Genomic DNA, 19,420 nt, shown 5'->3' with positions numbered 1-19,420 from the left:
CTGAAGCTGCAACAAACACACACCGGAGTGCAGAAATGTGACTAATATTTTGTTTTCTTTCCTACATTTTGGGGTCAAAAGGATTGTTTGCAGTATGTCAGCACTGTGTGAAGTTTAAAAAAACACCACATGTTTTTACTAAACTAACTGACGCTTAGCTTTACTGTGACAAGTAGATAGATTGTAGGTCTTTTTTTCTGTAGTGCTGTGATGACTGGGGCTTGCTTCCAGAGTGCATTAAGAAAGGAAAACAAGGTCACTCAGGCACTCGGGAGCTTGTCCTACTCCAAGCTTTATGCCCTATCAGTATCTGGATCTACACTATAATTTAATAGGTTCTTAATTTGCCCATTCTCCATCTCTCTTTCTGGTTTCCTGAAATCCAGTCCTTGTATTTTTTCTTCTTCTTGCTGCAGCTGAAAACATACTGCTCCTGTGTGCTGGCAGAAGAAAACAAAACTCTGCTACAAGCTGAAAAACCTCAGAGAAGATGCTACATTGTTACACTGTGTATGTTGAAGCATTACAATCCCCCCAAATAACATCGAACAAGCACATTATATTTGTTTATAAGATGTTAGCAGGCAAAGCTGTGCCTCACCTGGACTATGTGCAGAGTAGGTGTGTGAGTACGGATGGGAGGAAATTAACTAGTTACTAACTTGTGTTTATTGTTCCTGATTCCAGCTGCTCAGGTTTTTGAACCGCTGGGTAAGCCGCTACACTATATTGTCAGAAGTATTCACTCGTCTTCCTGCGCACAAATATGAACTTGAGTGACAGCCCGTTCTGAATCCATAGAGTTTAATATGATGTCGGCCCACCCTTTGCAGCTATGACAGCTTCAGCTCGTCTGGGAAGGCTTTACAGAAGTTTTAGGAGTGTGTTTATGGGAATTGTTGACCATTCTTCCAGAAGCACATTTGTGAGGTCAGACACTGATGTTGGACGAGAAGGCCTCGCAGTCTTTAATTTATCCCAGAGGTGTTCTGTCGGGTTGAGGTAGTAGTAAGGAAATTTCAGGACTGGACTTGTTGCACAGGTATCAACCATCACGGCACTGCGCTGGAATTCACGGAGCTTCTGTGAGCAATCCATTCCTTCACAAATGTTTGCAGAGGCAGTCGGCATGCCTAGGTGGCCATGGAAGTGATTGGAACACCTGAACTCAATGGTTTTGATGGGTGAGTGAATACTTTTGGCAATACAGTGTATGTCAAGCAACATGAAAAGCCAGTATGCATTGTATGAAAGAATATTCAGCAGATTAATTAATAATGACGGGGGATGAGTTGTAGCCTACTTTATTTATCAGATTGTATAAACAATAGCTGATACCTGTTTCCAGTATGTAAATGCTTTACCAGACTTATCAGGGGCACTGTTTATTCAAAATGTTTCTACTAATCTCGGTCTTACAAATAAAATGTCAGCAAAAAATAAAACATCATTATGTGAATTCACACCTTTAATAAAACGTTGGCTTCACCTCCCGTGCTTTGTCTTTGACGTCAACTATTTGGCCTCCTGAACGAGCATTTCATCTAATATTCACGGGGATTTCCTCCAGTGAAAACTGTTTTTCTGACTATTTTTCCCCCTAACACAGTTACTGCAGTTCCATCCCTCACTGTGTGGGTTTAATCAGATTAGAGATTACATTTCTTCTGATACTACGAAGCAGAACTTTTAAACTATGATCTTGTTGATATTCTACATTTGTTTGACCACCAAGAAAGCTCATAAAACACCAAAAGCCACACAATTAACTGAGCTTGATTCCAACATATTTTCTGCACATTCAGAACTTTGCATTGCACCTCTCATTCCTGTAATGTACTTGCATTCATATCACCCCAAAGCCCTTTAGACTGCAAGTCTCATTTTAGCAGTGTTATACACACACTTTACCTACCTTGCACGGACAAGATAGAATTACCTGTTAACCTAACATGCATGATTTGGACTGGAAACCCATGCAGTCCCAGGGAGAACAGGCCACACACAACAGTTCAGACAGTTTCAGATCATCTCTTTCAGAGCTGCGCGTGATGAAACAAGTGGTTTCATCACTGGACTCTTTATAACATCCAGCTCACTGATTTCTTCTGACCAAAACCTGTAGCTCAAGACTTATTTAAGCTTGCTTTTAACTAGTAGATATTATTTTTGTGTCTTTTTATTTGTTCATTGTTGTCGTGAAAAATAATAAATAAATTTTACTTGTTTGATTAGAAAGGCTCCAGGCCAGGCTTACACAGTGCTAACCACACCACCACCGTGCTTGTGCTGGTGCCAAAAACTATCATGACGAGCTGCATAATGAGTGGACAAAAAAAGAATTACCAACAATGGTTTGATTTAATGATTCAATAATTTCTAAAGCAACAAGGCTAATGCTTTCACGTGCACACAGTCACCATATAATTGAGAAAACTATTGTAATCGGTTTAAATTCAATCTCAAAATGACACAGAGCAAATTTCTTTTTGCTTTCACACATTGGTGCTATTTGCTTCCCACACTAAAGGTCTGTGTGTGATTATTTCCTCTGTGGATCTGAAGTTAAAGAAAAATAGATTCATAGTTTTTGTCATGTGAAAATCAGTCAGTGCCTCCAACCTTGCTCTCTCAGGATCAGCTGTGCTTTTTGTACAATAACCGTCTAAGTACATATAGGTTGGCTCTGGCTGTTTATACCTGTGATCCCCTTATAACCTTTTCATTGCAGAAGCTACCATGTGACATTTTCAAGGCAGAAAACAAATTTAAGCATCAATATCAGAGAACGTTTTATGATTCCAGCAGCAAAACTGCATCAATTTAATTACTTAAATTAGTGGAAATAACTAATGCTACCTTGGATTATACTTGTGCTAAAAGGTAAGTAAAACTAGACCTTTTATATAGTGTTACCCCAAATTATGAGAAAACAGAAAAATCCAGGGTACCAGGGTTTCTGCTGCTCTAAATTATAGACATTAACCTGTCGCAGTTTTCTGCTGTGAGATGTGCCATGATTGTGGCTTTTACATGGTAACAAGTAAAGTGGGTCTGATGTTTATTGTGTTCTTTAGCCAGGAGCTTTCATACGCCTTCATCAGTCCATCTCCCGGGCTTTAAATAAATTGTGAAAAAGATTGAAGTGCTAAATTTCAGTCCAAGTGCCTGTAACTGAAATTGAAGTAAAATTTTTCTTACATTCAAGTTCTTGTATAAAAGAAAACCTGATTCTAGAGGGGGGAGGGGGGGTGCACATTTTTTTGTTTCTATGGCATGCTTTCTACAATATCTTGTCCACAAAGTTTTGAGTTCCTCCATTTCGCTGTTATTCATCCTCGTGACTGATTGTCTTTATGTTGTGAACTGCTTTTCAGACATTTGAACAGTTTAATATAATATCATATATCATATGTGCGTTAATAACTATCACACTTTTGTTGTCTAAGTTGTAAACAGCACCCAGAGGGGAGGTAAATGCAAAGTATAAGTGAACCGGTAGGTGCAGCTGCAGTCTGAAAAAGAAAAAGTCCCATAATATCTCAAGAATTTCTAAATGGTCCTTGACGTTTTCATAACTACATCAACTTGTATGTGACAGGAAACCACTGAAAGGGGTCCACAGCTTTGAAGGACATCTTTATTTAGGCGTGAGCAGAGGAGAAAAGAGGCGATCACTGAGCCCTGAGGAGGCAGCGAAAAGGCCCTTCAAGCCTGAGAAGCCTTTCATGATGTGCTTGAGCTGCATGCATTATCTGTTGCATGCCAGGGGTGGATGGGAGCTCGTTTGTCAGCACAGCAGAGCCGAAAATAAACTATAAATCACGTCTGCACTATCTACACACATTAATTGGAGTGTAACAGCGGGCTCTCCCCCCACTTCTGCCCTGGTGTCTGCAGTATTGTAGCCTAGAAGTTTTGAACAGCTTCCAAGAGGTGGAGGAACTTTTTTTCTTGTCTCTTGGTTCCATTTACTGTATTAAGTGTTCTGTCCCCAGGGCTCTTCCATTTAGTGCTCCATCGCATGCAAGGATAATTTTTCTTTGGGAAAGTGGGCTCAGTTGTAACTTAGGGGACTAAAAGCATACTTAAAGCTGGCAGTAACCCCCCTCTCTCTGTCCCTTTCCTACCACTTTCCAATGTTGAGGTTGATTAAGGATGCTATCACGGTGGACCTGATATTTGGTGGGAAATCTAGAAGGTGTTTGGGAGCATTTACTGCAAATGACTCTTGGCAGTGCCCTCTCATGTATTGCTCCATCTGAACACAATTTGGCAGCTCTAAGGAGGGGGCGTGGGGGCATGGCGTGCTGCGAGCCTCCTCCTTCATACCAGGGCATGAGGAAAAAAAAGAAAAAATCAAGACCTGTCATAAACACATCCTGCGGAGGAGGGGAAACAGAGATGTTACCACAGCAACTGGTATGTTACTGCATGGTGCAGGATTTCTGTTTAAAACATGAGATTAAATTCAAAGAACAGGCAGGATGGTGGTGGTGAATTAACAGCCTGATATGCTGTGAAAGTTTATTTCTGTACTGGAAAGAAAGCAGGGATTTCACTGGAGGGGAGCTGCATTAATTAACTGTGTCAATGTAGAAAAAACAGACTGAATATACCTTTTCCAGGCATGGTCATCTCATGTTTTTAACGTTAGCATTTTCTAAGGTAGGCAGTTTCTTATTTTCACCAGCAGAGGGGGCCATCCTGTGCCAAAAGCAGCCGGTTCATGTTGACCGTGAACAAAGCGCGGGGTGTTGGCAAAGAGTGAAACCTTTTAAATGCAAAATTGAAGTAATTGGTTTGATCTTTTTTCACATGTTATCCAAAAACATAATTTAAAAAAATCTATTAATTATTTAAGTATTAAAGCAAAACACCAAGCAAATTGACAAGTTTCAGCTTCTCAAATGTGATGATTGGTTGTCTTTCTGATTTAAACTAAATAGTTTTGAGTTTTGAATGGCTGGCTGGACGAAAAGAAGCAGCATACTGTTCTTATCTTTGTCTCAGAGTACATGTACCTCGTTTTTTGGCTTATTCCCCCTGTTTTTAAGTGCAAATGGCCAAAAGTTGTTTTTTTCACTTATGAAATTCACAATCCTCCTATATGCTTTGGTAAATAAAATACATTTTGCCTAACGTTGTTCACAGTTTTACACATAATACCACAGTTCATGCTAAAAAAGTACAGTAAAAATCATTTTCTGTATCTATAGATGGGACTTTTTCAGTTTTAAGGTGCAAATACAAACAATGTTAGGTGACATTTTTTATTTTACTCTAAAATTTCAGGGTTAAACATAAGAATTTAATCCAATCTGACATGTTTCACTCAGTTTCTGTCATTTGTATTGGAAGCATGGTGGTGGAGCAGTTAGCATTGTCACCTGACAGTAAGAAGGTTCTGGGTTTGAACTTCCCGGGTCTTTGTTCTCCTTGAGCGTTTTGGTTTCTCTGGTTTCCTGCCACAACCCGAATACGTGCTTGTCAGGTTAATCTGTGATTATGAGTTTGCCTTAGGTGCAGGTGTTGAAACATGCATGAACAAAAAAAGATTAAAGTGGTTAGCCTGAGTAGAAAAGTGCTCATACAAATGCCAGTCCATATTCAAGTGCATGAATAATTAATAATCAAAAGTACATAAATTAATTGAAAGTGTACCTCTAAAATCAAGTTTATACCTTATTTTTAAAAGTCATGTTTTTGCACCATTATAGAAAGCACAGAAAAGACTGGTTTCCACAAGCTGTGCCACCGTATTGTCTTATTAAAATATCTAAGGATACAACAAGACAATAACGTCTTTTATTTTAGGAGGACGAAGATGTTTAGAGTGTTGTCATTTAGGGAAAAATCTATCATCTATCAAGTCTATTAAAATATTACATTTATATTAGAAACTATTAAAATGCTATAACTGTGTCATATGGTTATATCTCCAGCAAAATAATTAAGTAATTCATTTCCCAAGTATTGTATTTAAATACAGTTATTGGGGACAACTACGTTATCTGGGTATTTTATGATACATATTATTTTATTAACAAAACAAAATATTACAAAAACAAAACGAAACTAAAAGCGACTTAATCATAAAATAAGAGGGTTACATAAGAATGTTACAGAATAAACTACGGAGAAAGATTTGTACTGAAATATTGTTGTAATCGATTACAAATTATGACGCTAATGGGATTATTCTGTATATTATTCATTAAAAAAGTGCTCTAATCGGCATTTACAGGTAATAACCTAACATTTCATCATCACGGCCTGAAATGGCTGTTTTTAGGAGTCCATCACACTTGAAAGAAAAAGGTAAAGAAAAGAGAAACGATAATAAGAAAATAATTTTCTGATCGTTCCTTTCGATGATTTATGGCACATTTTCCAGACTAAATGTAGCAAAGGGCGTTGAACGCTGGGGAAAGGGCCTAATTTACCTAAAATTGTTATGAGGTATTGATTCCAGTTGTTCAAATGATCGTCCCTTTTTGTGAGTCACATCAGCTGTTTACATTTCCTGCCACTTACAGCTACTTGCCGCTTATTGCTGTTTCTCGCAGCGTGGTTACCAAAAACACGGAGTAACCCGCGGAGCTCTGCTCGACATCACGGTGATAGGCTGCACACTGGCTGACTCTGCTGGAGAGTTGGCAGACTTTTCTATTTATTTTCCATTTTTTCCCAGGATGAAGCGCAGTGTGCGGGTCAATGAGGCTTGTTTAGGACTAAAGAAAACCGTGTGGTATGAGAAAGAGGGAGAGAGAGAAAGTTTCTACAATACAAGAGATTTTTTAAGTGTGTGATATACCACTCTGTGTGTTGTTGGCCTTGGGTGGAATGAGCAGTTTCTAAAAGAACAAGGGCAGAGTGTGTGAAAATATCCAGATGTGTCGGCGGTTTTGTGCTTTTCCATTTTTCCAGTTGTGTTTTCATTGCTTGCGGTGATGCAGACTTTCATCCGCAAGGTCACATCCAGGCCTGAGACAATGCCACTTAATTTCATTTAATTCATTTTCACGGGGCAGGGACATGCGGTTGCACCGAGTGATTTTTAAAAGAAACTTCAGACGTGCGGCTTCCCATATCGTTGAATTTTTTGGGGAGAGTAACTTCTTGTGGAGATGTGTTCACTGAAAAAAAGCAAAGCGTGTTTTTAACTTTTCCAATGGCTGGGATGACCCCAAAGACACCAGATGTCAAAATGTTAAGAGGTATTTTCACTGACCACTAGATGGTATAATATATGCACGCAACAGGTTTGGACCAGATGACAGCAGCCCTGATAAACTCCACTCAGCTGCGAATTTTCACACTTTCTCTACCTGTTATTCACAGGATGCTGGGTTCGTTTAGCAGAGTTGTGGGTGTATCACACAGCCGCACCAGCTGCTTTCAGGATGCACAAAAAAGGCGCTCGCAAGAAAGGGCATATTTAGATTTATCACCCAGCTCAGCATTTAAAGCGAATATTTATTCAGGTCCTCTGATTTTTCAAAACAGAAAATATGTCCAAAAAGCATCTGGATCGAGAACACTGACTGAAACCTGAGCTTTTCTTGATCTTGATTTCACAGTTCAAGATTATTTGAACGAAACTTTTCATCTGGTATCTTTTCAAATAATCGATTCTGCGTTTAACTGTAGATTAAAGCAGCGAAAGTCAAGCGCAGAAAATGAAATGAGGCTCAAAAGCGCAAAGGAAACAAAATATAAATATGTAGTAAAATTAGAAAAAAAGTCTAACAGGTATTCGTGCTATAATAACAATAATAATAATAATAATAATAATAATAATAATAATAATAATAATAATAATAATACGTTTTGTCCCTGTTTATCTTAATTGACGCGATTTCTTACCAGCATTGATAAGAATAAACTGAATTAAACGCATTAAACACTTCCATAGACAAATATGTCTTAAAAGCAAAGGTTTTAATACCTTTCAGGATGGTTTCATTAGGATCGTGTGAGGTGTCTAGGTCATCTAAAACGTTCTTATTAATCCTAATAACTATGTCATGTCCATGTTATCCTCTGACCTGTGCGTTAAGACGGCGAGGTCCTTATGTTTACTATTTAATCCAATTTAGTAGTAAATAAAAACAACAGAAAAGCGCTGAGATCCGGTTTTTTAGGCGAGCGACGTGTAAAACGCCACAAAGGTCAAGATCCGGACCTGCAGCTCAGATGGTTGTCCACTTAAACTTTGAGACAGGGTGGACTATCACACTTTATACCCAGCACCATAGTAATGCCTAAAAGAAGTCATACATTCAGCATATCTGATATTTAGAGCGTTTCAACAAAGCTTGGCTTGAAAAAAAAGGCAAACGTTCATTTTACGCACAAAATAATTATCCGTAAAAAAGGCGATTTTTAAAAGAGTCACGTGTTATTTTAAATGAAAGTAAAATCAGTTTTGATTCTTATTCATCAGGGAAAAGGGAATTCATTGTTTAAAGGGCGTTGAACTGAAATCTGTAAAAACAATCTCTACTGAATCTAATAAGACTTCAGAAATGTAGTACTTGTAAGTGAGGTGCCTTTTATTTTTTACTCGTAGTCTGTTTGTATAGTTGAAGAAGTTTGCGGATATGCTGAGGTTTTAACGATTCAACATCCTGGGTGTAAAGAAGGCGATGCATTGTGTTAACTTAATTAAAGGTAGACGGCGTGAAAAGCCTGTCACTCGCCGGTCAACCCTGAAGGCAACGACCATCACATTACGCGCGGGACGCACAGGATTCCCAGACAGATCTGAGGGTTGATGAAGGGTTAAGGTTTTTTTAATGATTAAATTTCCTACAAATTCAGTCCTGATGTTGCATTTAAGTGATTTGAGGAAAACCGGAGACAATGCTTTCTACTATACAGTTCTGAATGATGTTACTGGTGAATTCTACTATCTTGTGATGTCGGACATTTGCGCATGCCATCCTCATTTTTCTTACTGCAGGATTAAAAAAAAAACTTCAGCAACGCAAGGAAATCTGGTCTTTTGCTAAATGAACCATACGTTACATAATAAAACATTACCAAAACGCAATCCTATACACAGGAGTCATACATGCACGAAGACTGTCCTCTTGTTTTGGATGAAGTTTCGGTTAAAATAAGTGCGCTGGTTGACATTTGCTTCTCAAGCTCTGACCAAAGAAAGTTTTTTCTTCCCCCAGCTGGTTAAAAGCAGCATGACGTCGTTTACAGTGGCCAATCATAAAACGACTTTCCTCTTCTCTAGGCCAATCGGACGCGAAAAGGCTGCCTGTCAGTCACAGGTGAGGGCGTATGGTGAAAAAATTGGGTGAAAAGAGCTGGAGATTGTAGTGAGCCCGGGTTGATGGTAGAGCTATGCAGCGGAGCAGCATCGCTTCTGCGGATGTAGCAGAAACTTTTTACGGCTTCTCCCGAGGGATGCGACTAGAAACCAACACTGGAGGGGTAATGTTAAGAGCCAGCAGCGATCGACGGAGGGAGTAAAATAAAATGTGGATGAACTGACATTTACTCCACTATCTGGGCCGGGTAATTACTGAACCTGAAGTCAGAGCAATCTTCGCTTCTTTGAAAAATGGCCGTTCGTGGCAACTCGCTGATGCCTTTCTCAATCCAAGCCATCCTGAACAAAAAAGACGACAGTCGACACTTGCCAGATTTGGACATGTGCTTCTCAAAGACTGCCTGCTGGAAAATATTTGGAGAGATGGACGGCGGATCGAGGAGAAACGAGAGTGAAGCTTGTGAGCCGACCGACCAGAAGAGCTACGACTCGGATTCGGGACTCAGTGAGGACAACGACAGCAAGACTCCAGCCCCATGTAAATCGGAGAAAGACGGAGACCCTGCGTCGGATGTGCCGGAGGAAAGCCTGCAAGAGGAGACGGACCACGAGTCTGCAGCTGCGGAAAACTCCAAGAGTGACACGGAGCCCGGTAATGGCACGGGTAAGTAGGCCAGAAAGATCAGAATAACTATAACTCAGGGGGGAAAGCGTGACTGGTTTAAGTACAACAACAAGACTCCGCGAAACTCTTCGCTTTAATACAGAGTTCAGTCTGAAAGAGCCAAGTGCTCTTTTAATTTAGATGTTTACACTGCTGTTACAGCTGCGTGGAATCACAAGAAGAGCTGCCAGGTGTTATTGCAGGGCATAGGCCCTATTTTCAAAACTTCTTCACATCCTGATAGCTTTTATGCACCAAGTCCTCTCGTTACGCATGAGTATATATGCATTCCTGGCTTAATTTTAGACTTTGTCAAGATAACGTTGATGATTTGGCACGTTTATGTTTGACTGACGGTATAATCGACCAGCAACACTCGGCTGGTTTAATGTCAGGAGTCATGATCTTAAATGAAATAATTTTAAATGAGGCCTAAATGAAAATCGAACTTTTTTGTTTAATCTAAAATAAAAAAGAAAGGTAAACGCAGTTTGTTTTTAATAAAAAGTGAAAATAAACATACCTTCGTATAAGTTTGCTCATTTCTCTAAGTTACATTTTTCGCCTTTTCGTTTCACTGATTCAAAACTCAAAGCAACCATGAAATAATCGACAAGTATGAACGTAATGGCCCGACATGTGAGACAAATAAGAGATTCAAATGCATCGTCCATCTGTGTGCCCTCCTCTTCCAGATTCCAGCAACCTGGACGAGAAGAGTCTGGATCAACCTAAACAGCGGAAAAAGCGCTCCAGAGCTGCCTTCTCTCACGCACAGGTCTTCGAGCTGGAGCGCCGTTTCAACCACCAGCGGTACCTTTCCGGGCCGGAGCGGGCGGACCTGGCGGCCTCCCTGAAGCTCACAGAGACTCAGGTGAAGATCTGGTTCCAGAACCGCCGGTACAAGACGAAACGCCGCCAGATGGCCGCCGATCTGATGGCTTCAACCCCAGCAGCCAAGAAGGTGGCGGTGAAAGTTTTGGTGCGGGACGACCAGAGACAGTACAGCCCGGGAGAGATCTTACGGCCCCCGCTGCTCTCCCTGCAACCGTCCTACTATTACCCCTACGCCTACTGCCTCCCTGCATGGACGCTCTCTGCGTGTGCGGGGAACCAGTGAAAACTCGTGACTGTATTTATTCATTTTTATTATTTTTGCTCCCAGGAAGCCCAAATAGCTTTACTTCTGACAAGAGGAAGAGGTCCGAGGGGACTGCTCAACGTCTCTGATTGAATTTCCTCACCATGTTGTCCAGGCAAGACAGCAAAAACTTTTCATGGCTTTTCACACCCTGAAATACTTTAAAGCGACTCCTTCATGTATGTAGTAAGGTTTCCCCCCTCCAGGGACCCGTTAAAGAAACAGTTTCTCATGGTTTAGACCCTAAAATCATAAGCGGAGAGACAGGACCTCCTAAAAATGTCACTATGTTATCCTCTGAGGAGTGACACAGCAATAATATTAAAGTATTTGTGTCTTGGACTCCCTCAAGGACCTCTGAAGCCCCCGGAACCTGTTTTGGAAACCGGAGGCCTGAGCAGACTGAAAATGTCACCTTAATGTCGATTTATATTTTACATGCGCCTTCCTACCTCTGCAGTGACTGGAAATAGGCATATTCCATTAACTTCTCAAACAGCTGTCTCTGTTGCAGGTTGTGTATTTTTTCTTTTGCTGTGTTTGTAAAGGTAAGATAATTCAGCACTTTTGAGCATATACGTTACTTTATTTCAATGCATTATAGTGTGGTTCGCTGTTAGACTGAAAAGAGGCGGTTTGTTGAGTTACTGGCCTATAGCAGGAAGCAGGCTAAAACAAGCCGACCTCCTATTAAAATGTACATGTTTTATTTGTGTTAAGTGACTGTTTAGATCGAAAAACATTAAAACATATCAGGCATTACTTTCATTGGGATGCAATTTTATTTTTAAGGGTTACGTTTAGTATTGGAACATTAAATATAAATATCCACAAAGCAATCAAAATTTTTTACCAATAATTAAAACAATTTAACCCTTTTTTGTCCGACAAATACAAATGGGCCCTCTTTCTCTCTTTTTAACTTAATGGCCAAAAAGAAAATAAATGCCCCCCCCCAATTGAATTATTGTTGATATTAATTATAAGCTTTTCTAGAAATTTCAGAATAGTTACAGGTCCAGGTACAATGCTGTACTGCGCCCCTCCTTTTAGTGTTTTATTTAGTTTTGGTTTCTTAACACCAAAAGTCCTCTCGAAGCTTAACAATAATCATAAATTGTCGTTAAATCGGATTAACGTGGATCTTAACTTATACCAATAATTACATTAATTAATTGAAAAGGTGTCTTTTCTGTGCTTTGAGATCTGAATACGATTGAAACTCGGATAATATCCTACTAAATCAACAGTGGACACACACACGCACACAAACACACACACAGACGCAGTAAACCAAAAGTTAAATATAGTTGTTTAAAAAAATCTAGTCTATTTAATTTCAATTAAATTATTATTTATACACCTACCACTGTAAACATTATTTTGCTTAAATTTTGTGTCTCGTTTCACTTTCCTTCTGTTTACTATGGTGTTACTGTCAGACACTGAGACCTTGTCGATGTCTTCTATGGCTTTCTTCCTAAACACACCTGTCAGACAGTGATGAATGGCCGTGTAATTCCCGGACAGGGCAAACTGACAGCTACCTTTAGGGCCGTATGTCAACACGAGGAGAGGAGTATTCTGGGGTTAAGGAGGCCAATGTCACTGCTGTTAGAGAATAATAAGGGGGTTCTCATTTGCGGCTGTTAGCAGATAGAAGACAATATCTTAAAAGAAAAAAATGAAACAAAACACGAAGCTTCGCTAACTTCCGGCTGAATGGTGCAACTGAAATATGAGGGGAGTCGTACAAGCTGTTATTTTGTATCCAATAACTGCCTAAGTGTTAAGTCAGGGTCAACAGGGAGCTGTCGTACATTAAACATCCATCTCTTACCTTTCAAAATACTTCCATTACTTACGCACTCTAACGCAGCCATCATGAGGTGTATCATGAGGTGTTGGCTGTTGGACAGGAAGATCATGAATGATTAAAGATACACTGAACATCCAAGTTATCGCGTGGGACACATGGACGCGAAAAGGAATCAAGACCGTGAACCCTGCAGACTCCGTTTATTGGGACACAAGTTACAAATGCAATGCGTTTTACGCACGGACAAATGGGTATATGTAGTGTCTCAGTTGATCAATGCACCATTCTTTTTAACCCCATATAGTAAGACATGCCCACTCACGAAAGGCGCCTGTATGTCCTCAAATCTAATCTACTTGATGCAGGTATACTTGTCACCTGGGGCCATCGCCAGCAGCAGTGATGATGCTCATTGGCTCCTTTGGAGCTTGAAGGACAGAGAGGGATATTGGGGAGTGGACCGTCCCACATTGCTTCCTTTCCTACCTGCATGTGGAGATATCTGATATAGAGGAACATATCGCGGCTCTATTTCCTTTTAACCTCAGCGACTTGAAATGCAAACACCCCCATCGGTGTACGTTAGACCCATTCAGACTACTCCCCGTTATTTCCCCATAGCTGATGCTTCGCACGTTGCAATATTATTGTTTTGTTTTTGTAGCTTTGCAGTTAAGATTAGACTTTTACAGCAAATATTCTCTCCAGTTTCCCCTAAACAAACAAATGTATTAAAATCAGAATTTAAATTTTATTTAGATTTTACGCACAAGCAGCAGCTTCTCTTCTTTAAAAGGTTATCGTGAAAAATATCTTTGACTACAACAAAAGAGATGTAGTTTTGAATGCTTAATCGAATATTTTTCTGGAAAAGCAGGACTTCGGATTATGACCAAGATAATTCCAAACCAGCCACTTTATTTAATCTATTTTTGGTCGTTCTGTGAAAAATAATTTCAAATTTTTTCCAAACCTGGCTTTAATTGATCTGGAAGTCACGGAAAATTCCAGCGTCTTTCTAGATTTTTGTACAGAGCAAAAATAAATTAGATTTTCACAGGAACGCCGCACCTATTATTATATACTGAGTTACTGTACCGATGACAGAAAACTGACATGTTTCCATCTTATAAAGGATCAGTAAAAGATCATGAAAGGGTGGATTTAAGTTTGTGATTATGAACACCCATATTACCCAATCTAACTTTAGTCTGCTTTTGAGTTTTTTTCCGCGTGAATTACAGAAGGAAGAAAAAGTAAACGAGATAATAAAATCTCCCTGTGTATTCTCAAAGTCACTGAGCGAATCGTTGAATGTTTAAATCTCACCATAACACGCGATTTCAACAATCACTTTGGTCAAATCTTATTTTTCAAACTGTGAACAATCAGTCACGGCTTCATTTACTTCAAGATATTTTTACCATCGTATACTAGAACATTATATAACGATTATCAGCAGGAATATTTAATATGTCTGTGCGATTTAAAATAATAATATACTCTCATATTGGATTTGGATTTTTTAAAATTAATTAGAGCACCCCCCCCCCCCCCCCCTTTTATTACAACTATTTTTTTTTTCGTTTGTTATTCTTTTTCATACAAAGAAAAACGGGAAAAAATGTCGCAAACCACACAATTCAGGCACTCAACGCAGCGCTTTGAACAACCACCTTTCCCGAGTGCCCGAACTTTTTTCCGGTCACAATTCTTTCCATTTGTCTTTTTTCGCCGATGGTTCGAGGGACACCAAGTAGCGTTCTCATTATTATTATTATTATTATTATTATTATTTGCATGTTGAATAGTGCTTTAACAGTTATTATTTTTGCATGAACTTTAATCCCCATGTTTTAAGGACTAACGCTGCAACATTATATTCAACATGCCAGTTTTGTGACACCAGATTTTTCACGACATTGATGATTTTACCACATAATGATCACAAGCCAGCAATCACCGGAAATTTCCAAAGACATACTGATCTTTGTATTTCCGTGTTTTTAAGCATTTTCTTTGAAGAGTCGAGCTTTACAGTAATCCTGACACACAAAAGACCTTCTTGGAGCACATTCACTCTGCAACTTTAAATTCTTTGCAGATCAAACACAGCAGACTGAACTTGCAATGCAAAGTAAACAGTGAAATTCAAAATAGCTCTGGATGTTTTTTTTTTCTTCAAACTGCTGTTTCTTCGCCGTCCTCAAATTGTGCTTCTCTTCTTACAAAACCCTTTTTAAAAAACAATTAGACAATATTTTTCTCTGTAGCTTTCTGTCTCACCAAGGAATCTGTCAATCACACCCTTATAGGGACTTTGGGATATACCGAGCTGCCATTCACTGCCACTTGCTTCAAAGTGGCTCAGGTGCAGATTCGTCTTTATCCCCTATTCCCAGTGCCATCCTTCCCCTGCACTGAAAAGGCAATGTGACATTTTCAAGAAAACATACAAAAACAGTTGATAGAAGATGTAAGTTGTGACAAAGACCAATCACATGAAATGTTTTCTTTTTCTTTCATACAGTTAAAGGAACTTGGTCGTTTATATTAAGTTACACTGTGCGCATCCAGCTCCAGCAGTCGTGGGGAAAACAAAAAACTATGCAGTGAGACATCTGGGACATAGCTGTAATTCCATAGTTTGTAGATTATAGGTTTCAATGGTAAAGTTGTAAGCTATAAAATATTTTGTGTGTCTCTTCATGGTTGACAGATTCAGCTTTAATATCCAGACAATAGTTTAAGACATTCATGTAATTTCTCTGTTTATTTTGTTGGGTAAGTAATGGTGCATATTTGTAAACCGAATAAAAAAAGTTAGGAATGAAGCCTAAAGAGTTCATGTAAAACATTAATGAATCATATTTCTTTTAATGCCTAACAGAATTACTATTTTCTTGTTTTTTTTTTCAGTGTCAACGATTGGAGTAAAGATATCATTTATATTTAACTGATAAAAAATTCAAATAGTGTAATGTTAAAACAGACATATTTGTCTATCTATGAAGAGCAGACTGCTGGAATGTAGTTATTAATACAGATATTTAACACGTGGTGCACAAAAGTGTTTATCATCAAAAACAAAAGAATACACATTGAAAAGAAAAGCGAGTATGGTGGTTCTATAACTTTAAATAGTTCTTTCGAGCCTTTGTACCGTTGGGTGGCTGTAGCTCAGGTGGCAGAGCAGATCAGCCACTAACCAGAAGGTCGGTTGTTCGATCCCAGGCTGCTCCAGTCTGCATGCCAAATATCCTTGGGCAAGATACTAACCCCGTGTTGCTCTCCGATGCATCCATCGGAGTGTGAATGTGCATGAATGGTAGACTACTTAGCACTTAGGTCAGAAAAAAGTGCTGGTGTGAATGAATTAGTTGTATAAAGCGCTTTGAGTGCTCAGACAGAGTAGAAAAGCGCTATATAAGAACAAGTCCATTTACAGCTGTTATAATTAGTCATCACAATCTGCACTCCAAGAATCCCCTTTTTGAATGTGAGATGTGATCAGGCATTAAAAGGCAACTTCATGAAAAGTCTGTTCTAAATCTTTTGTGGTAGAGATGATATAGATATTGGTTTATAGCCAACACTTTATTAACCCCATTAAAACTAATATTATTGTGCTCAATAGACCTGTCTCTGCTATTTTGTTTGTTTGAAGTGTAGTTCTTTGTCAGTACTCAGTCAATGGGGATTTCCAGACAATGCATAAAGTACACACAGATATGAATGAAGAGACGATTCAGCTTAGTGGTGGAAGTACTGAGACTGACTGAAAGAAGCAATCCAGAACAAAGCTTTTCAGAAGAACTCATTATAAATACAAGGTCTTCATTCAAAACTTGACTTAAGCCTATAATAAGCTGTAAAAGTCAGCATACTCAAAGAATGGCTGCTTTCATGTTGCTGTATTGCTAATGTATGATCATTTCAATGAGTCGTTGAGCTGGAGCTTTTTAGGCACCTAGGCCATTTGACGGTGTGTCGTATTGCATTGTAACATATTTCAAAAGATAATTATATGTTTGTGCACAACATTATTATTAATGATCGAGTTAAAGCAGTGGAACAAATAACCCAATATTTGGAAAGACAATGTGACATACAAAGAAGCTGACAATGGAAGTACTGAAAGTACATGAAAATAGTACCTCAGCAGAGTATATGGAGCTCTAAATGTCTGGGCTCTAATCTTTCATCTGTATAATATAGGCATCTCAGACACAAAACACAGGAGCTCCGCCCACCTGGTTTTCAAACCTTCTGTTTGTGAGAGGCAATAAATCAGAAGAATTTAACTATAAAGGACAGTGAAGAGCTGAAATGCGTTGTTTATTTTGAACTGTGGTTCAAGCAAAGCTATTCTCACAGAAAAAAAAAAGAAAAAATTTAGTTGGAAATTCATATTGTAGGTCCCATTTAAATACTGCAGTACCACTTTCTATTTTTAAAAGGAAATAATGTACTTTGTACTCTGCTACATTATTTCAAAAGCATGAATTTCTTCTTCTTATTTACCATTTGACTGAAGTAAAATGACAATAACATGTATATTCTAACATTTGGCAGCTATCTTGAAACACAGGCAACACCTTGAGGCAACTATTGTTGTGAATTAGCACTACATAAATAACATTGAATTGAATCACCAGTAAAATCTGATAAAAAGGAATACAGCAACAAAATATAGTTTTAAAAATCATGTTTCCTTTGGAAAATATACTTCTACTACCATATTCACTCTCTCCTTTAATGTCACTTATAATAAACATACTTTACTTTAGGTGTCTTGGGAAGATAATACATTTGCACTTTTACTTAACCTCCTAAGACCCGAACTCTTCCATGGCATGCATTTTTCATTTCTCTTTGATATTTGGGCTGATGAAGAATGTAAAAACAAAGAATTACCAGATTTTTTTTAACCTAATTTTTGTTTATAAGAAAAATGAGAGCCACATATGAGCATATACGTTTAAAATTTCAATAGAACAGTTGCAGTATAAAGTCCTCGTAAGTGGATATCAGGCCCTTGCAGAGCAAAATTGAGTATTTTGGTCTAAATAACCCAAAATGTGATGTCCACATATGTGGACGCAGGTCCTAGGAGGTTAAGTTGGGTTGCTTCTTTTAGTCACTGATATAATTTTTGCATTTCCAAATCCCCCTCACCTCCTGACTAGTCTTCGTCTCCCCTTGTGCCACTTTGTTTAATCTTTACATACTACTCATAGTTTTAAGGCTTTACAGCACTCATTTTTGGTGAAAAACACCTGGTTTCACACAATATCATATACTGTTTTACCTGAAATACATTTATAATTTACTATATTTTAATCATCCATCCATCCGTCTTCTTTTTACTGCTCATATGGGTTCAGATTGTGAGGGCAACAGTCTACGCTGAGAAGCCCAAACCTGGCCAGCTTTTCTAGCTTATCCATTATAAAAACCAAGCTTGTACAATGTTCCCCAACCAGAATGAAAACCGCATTGTTCCTGCTGCATCCAAAGTGTGACAAACAGACAATCAGACCTCTCTAATACCCTTCCCGGGAAGGCCCCTGATCTCCCTTTAGTTGAAAGCATACCCTCTCCTTGAACAGGCAAACCACACAACATTGGAGTGACATGGTGGCCTGGAATCAGACTACCAGGACCATTGCACCTAACTGCTGTTCAGTCCACAAGTTACTGAACCCCTATAGCCCCTCCTGTGGGTGGTGGTTCCATAGAAGAGCAGACCCATATAGCTTCTTTGAGCTAAGCCCAGTCAGATTGCATGGGCTAAGGCCTGGCCACCAAGTGCTCACCCTCGAGCTCCTACTTCAGGACTGGCTCCAGGGTGGGATCCCAGTAACTGTCCAGGGCAGAGTAAACTGGACCTTTGATTTGTTTTCCCTGCAATCATCATCGGGGTTTTTGTTATAACACAACATTATAACATTCTGGAACTGTTGGGGATTCATTATCCCATGTATAATCATTACAGCCATTAAGCACTGACCTCACTTCTGTTTCATGTCTCTTTCTCTTAGACACACACAAAAAAACTATACTTATAGTAACTAGTCTGTGCACTCAAAGCAATTTTACAAAACCTTGCATGCGTGGCATTTGCACATGTTCCCCACACTTTCTGAAATGGTATCATATGGAGACACACACAGTTCTTGTCACAATGGCAAAGTCTCGCTTGAACTCCATCACCACTGTCTCATCACAGAAAGAAAATAAAAACAACAAAAAGAAAAAACAAGTCACAGACAAGACAGTTTCAATGTGACCTAAAACAAACATTTTCTTTGATTTGAGTCACAGTGGTTGATCTAAAATCCGCATCAACAGATAAAAAATGTGAAGCACCGACACAACAGTATAAAATTAAAAATTATTTGTTTTTTTTGTTTATACTGTATCACTTCAGATGCACTTTGTTACATTTGTCATGTTTTACACCTGCACTTTAACCCCGTGTTACCACGGCAACGGCAACGC

At 39.0% G+C, this 19,420-nt stretch overlaps 1 protein-coding gene across 1 annotated transcript; it reads left to right on the top strand.

Moving 5' to 3' along the window:
- Positions 1-9,344: 9,344 nt before the first annotated feature.
- On the top strand, positions 9,345-11,849 carry nkx3-2 (NK3 homeobox 2). Its single transcript, XM_006808962.3, has 2 exons — positions 9,345-9,956; positions 10,652-11,849. Exons 1-2 carry the CDS (start codon positions 9,584-9,586, stop codon positions 11,074-11,076), a joined length of 798 nt encoding a protein of 265 aa, XP_006809025.1. The 5' UTR covers positions 9,345-9,583; the 3' UTR covers positions 11,077-11,849.
- Positions 11,850-19,420: the final 7,571 nt, after the last annotated feature.

Source organism: Neolamprologus brichardi, chromosome 2 (assembly GCF_056152115.1).
Source record: "Neolamprologus brichardi isolate AB-2024 chromosome 2, ASM5615211v1, whole genome shotgun sequence".
In the NCBI taxonomy this organism is placed as follows: domain Eukaryota; kingdom Metazoa; phylum Chordata; class Actinopteri; order Cichliformes; family Cichlidae; genus Neolamprologus; species Neolamprologus brichardi.
Note: the sequence above shows the minus strand (reverse complement) of the source record. Positions and strands in the feature narration are given on the sequence as shown.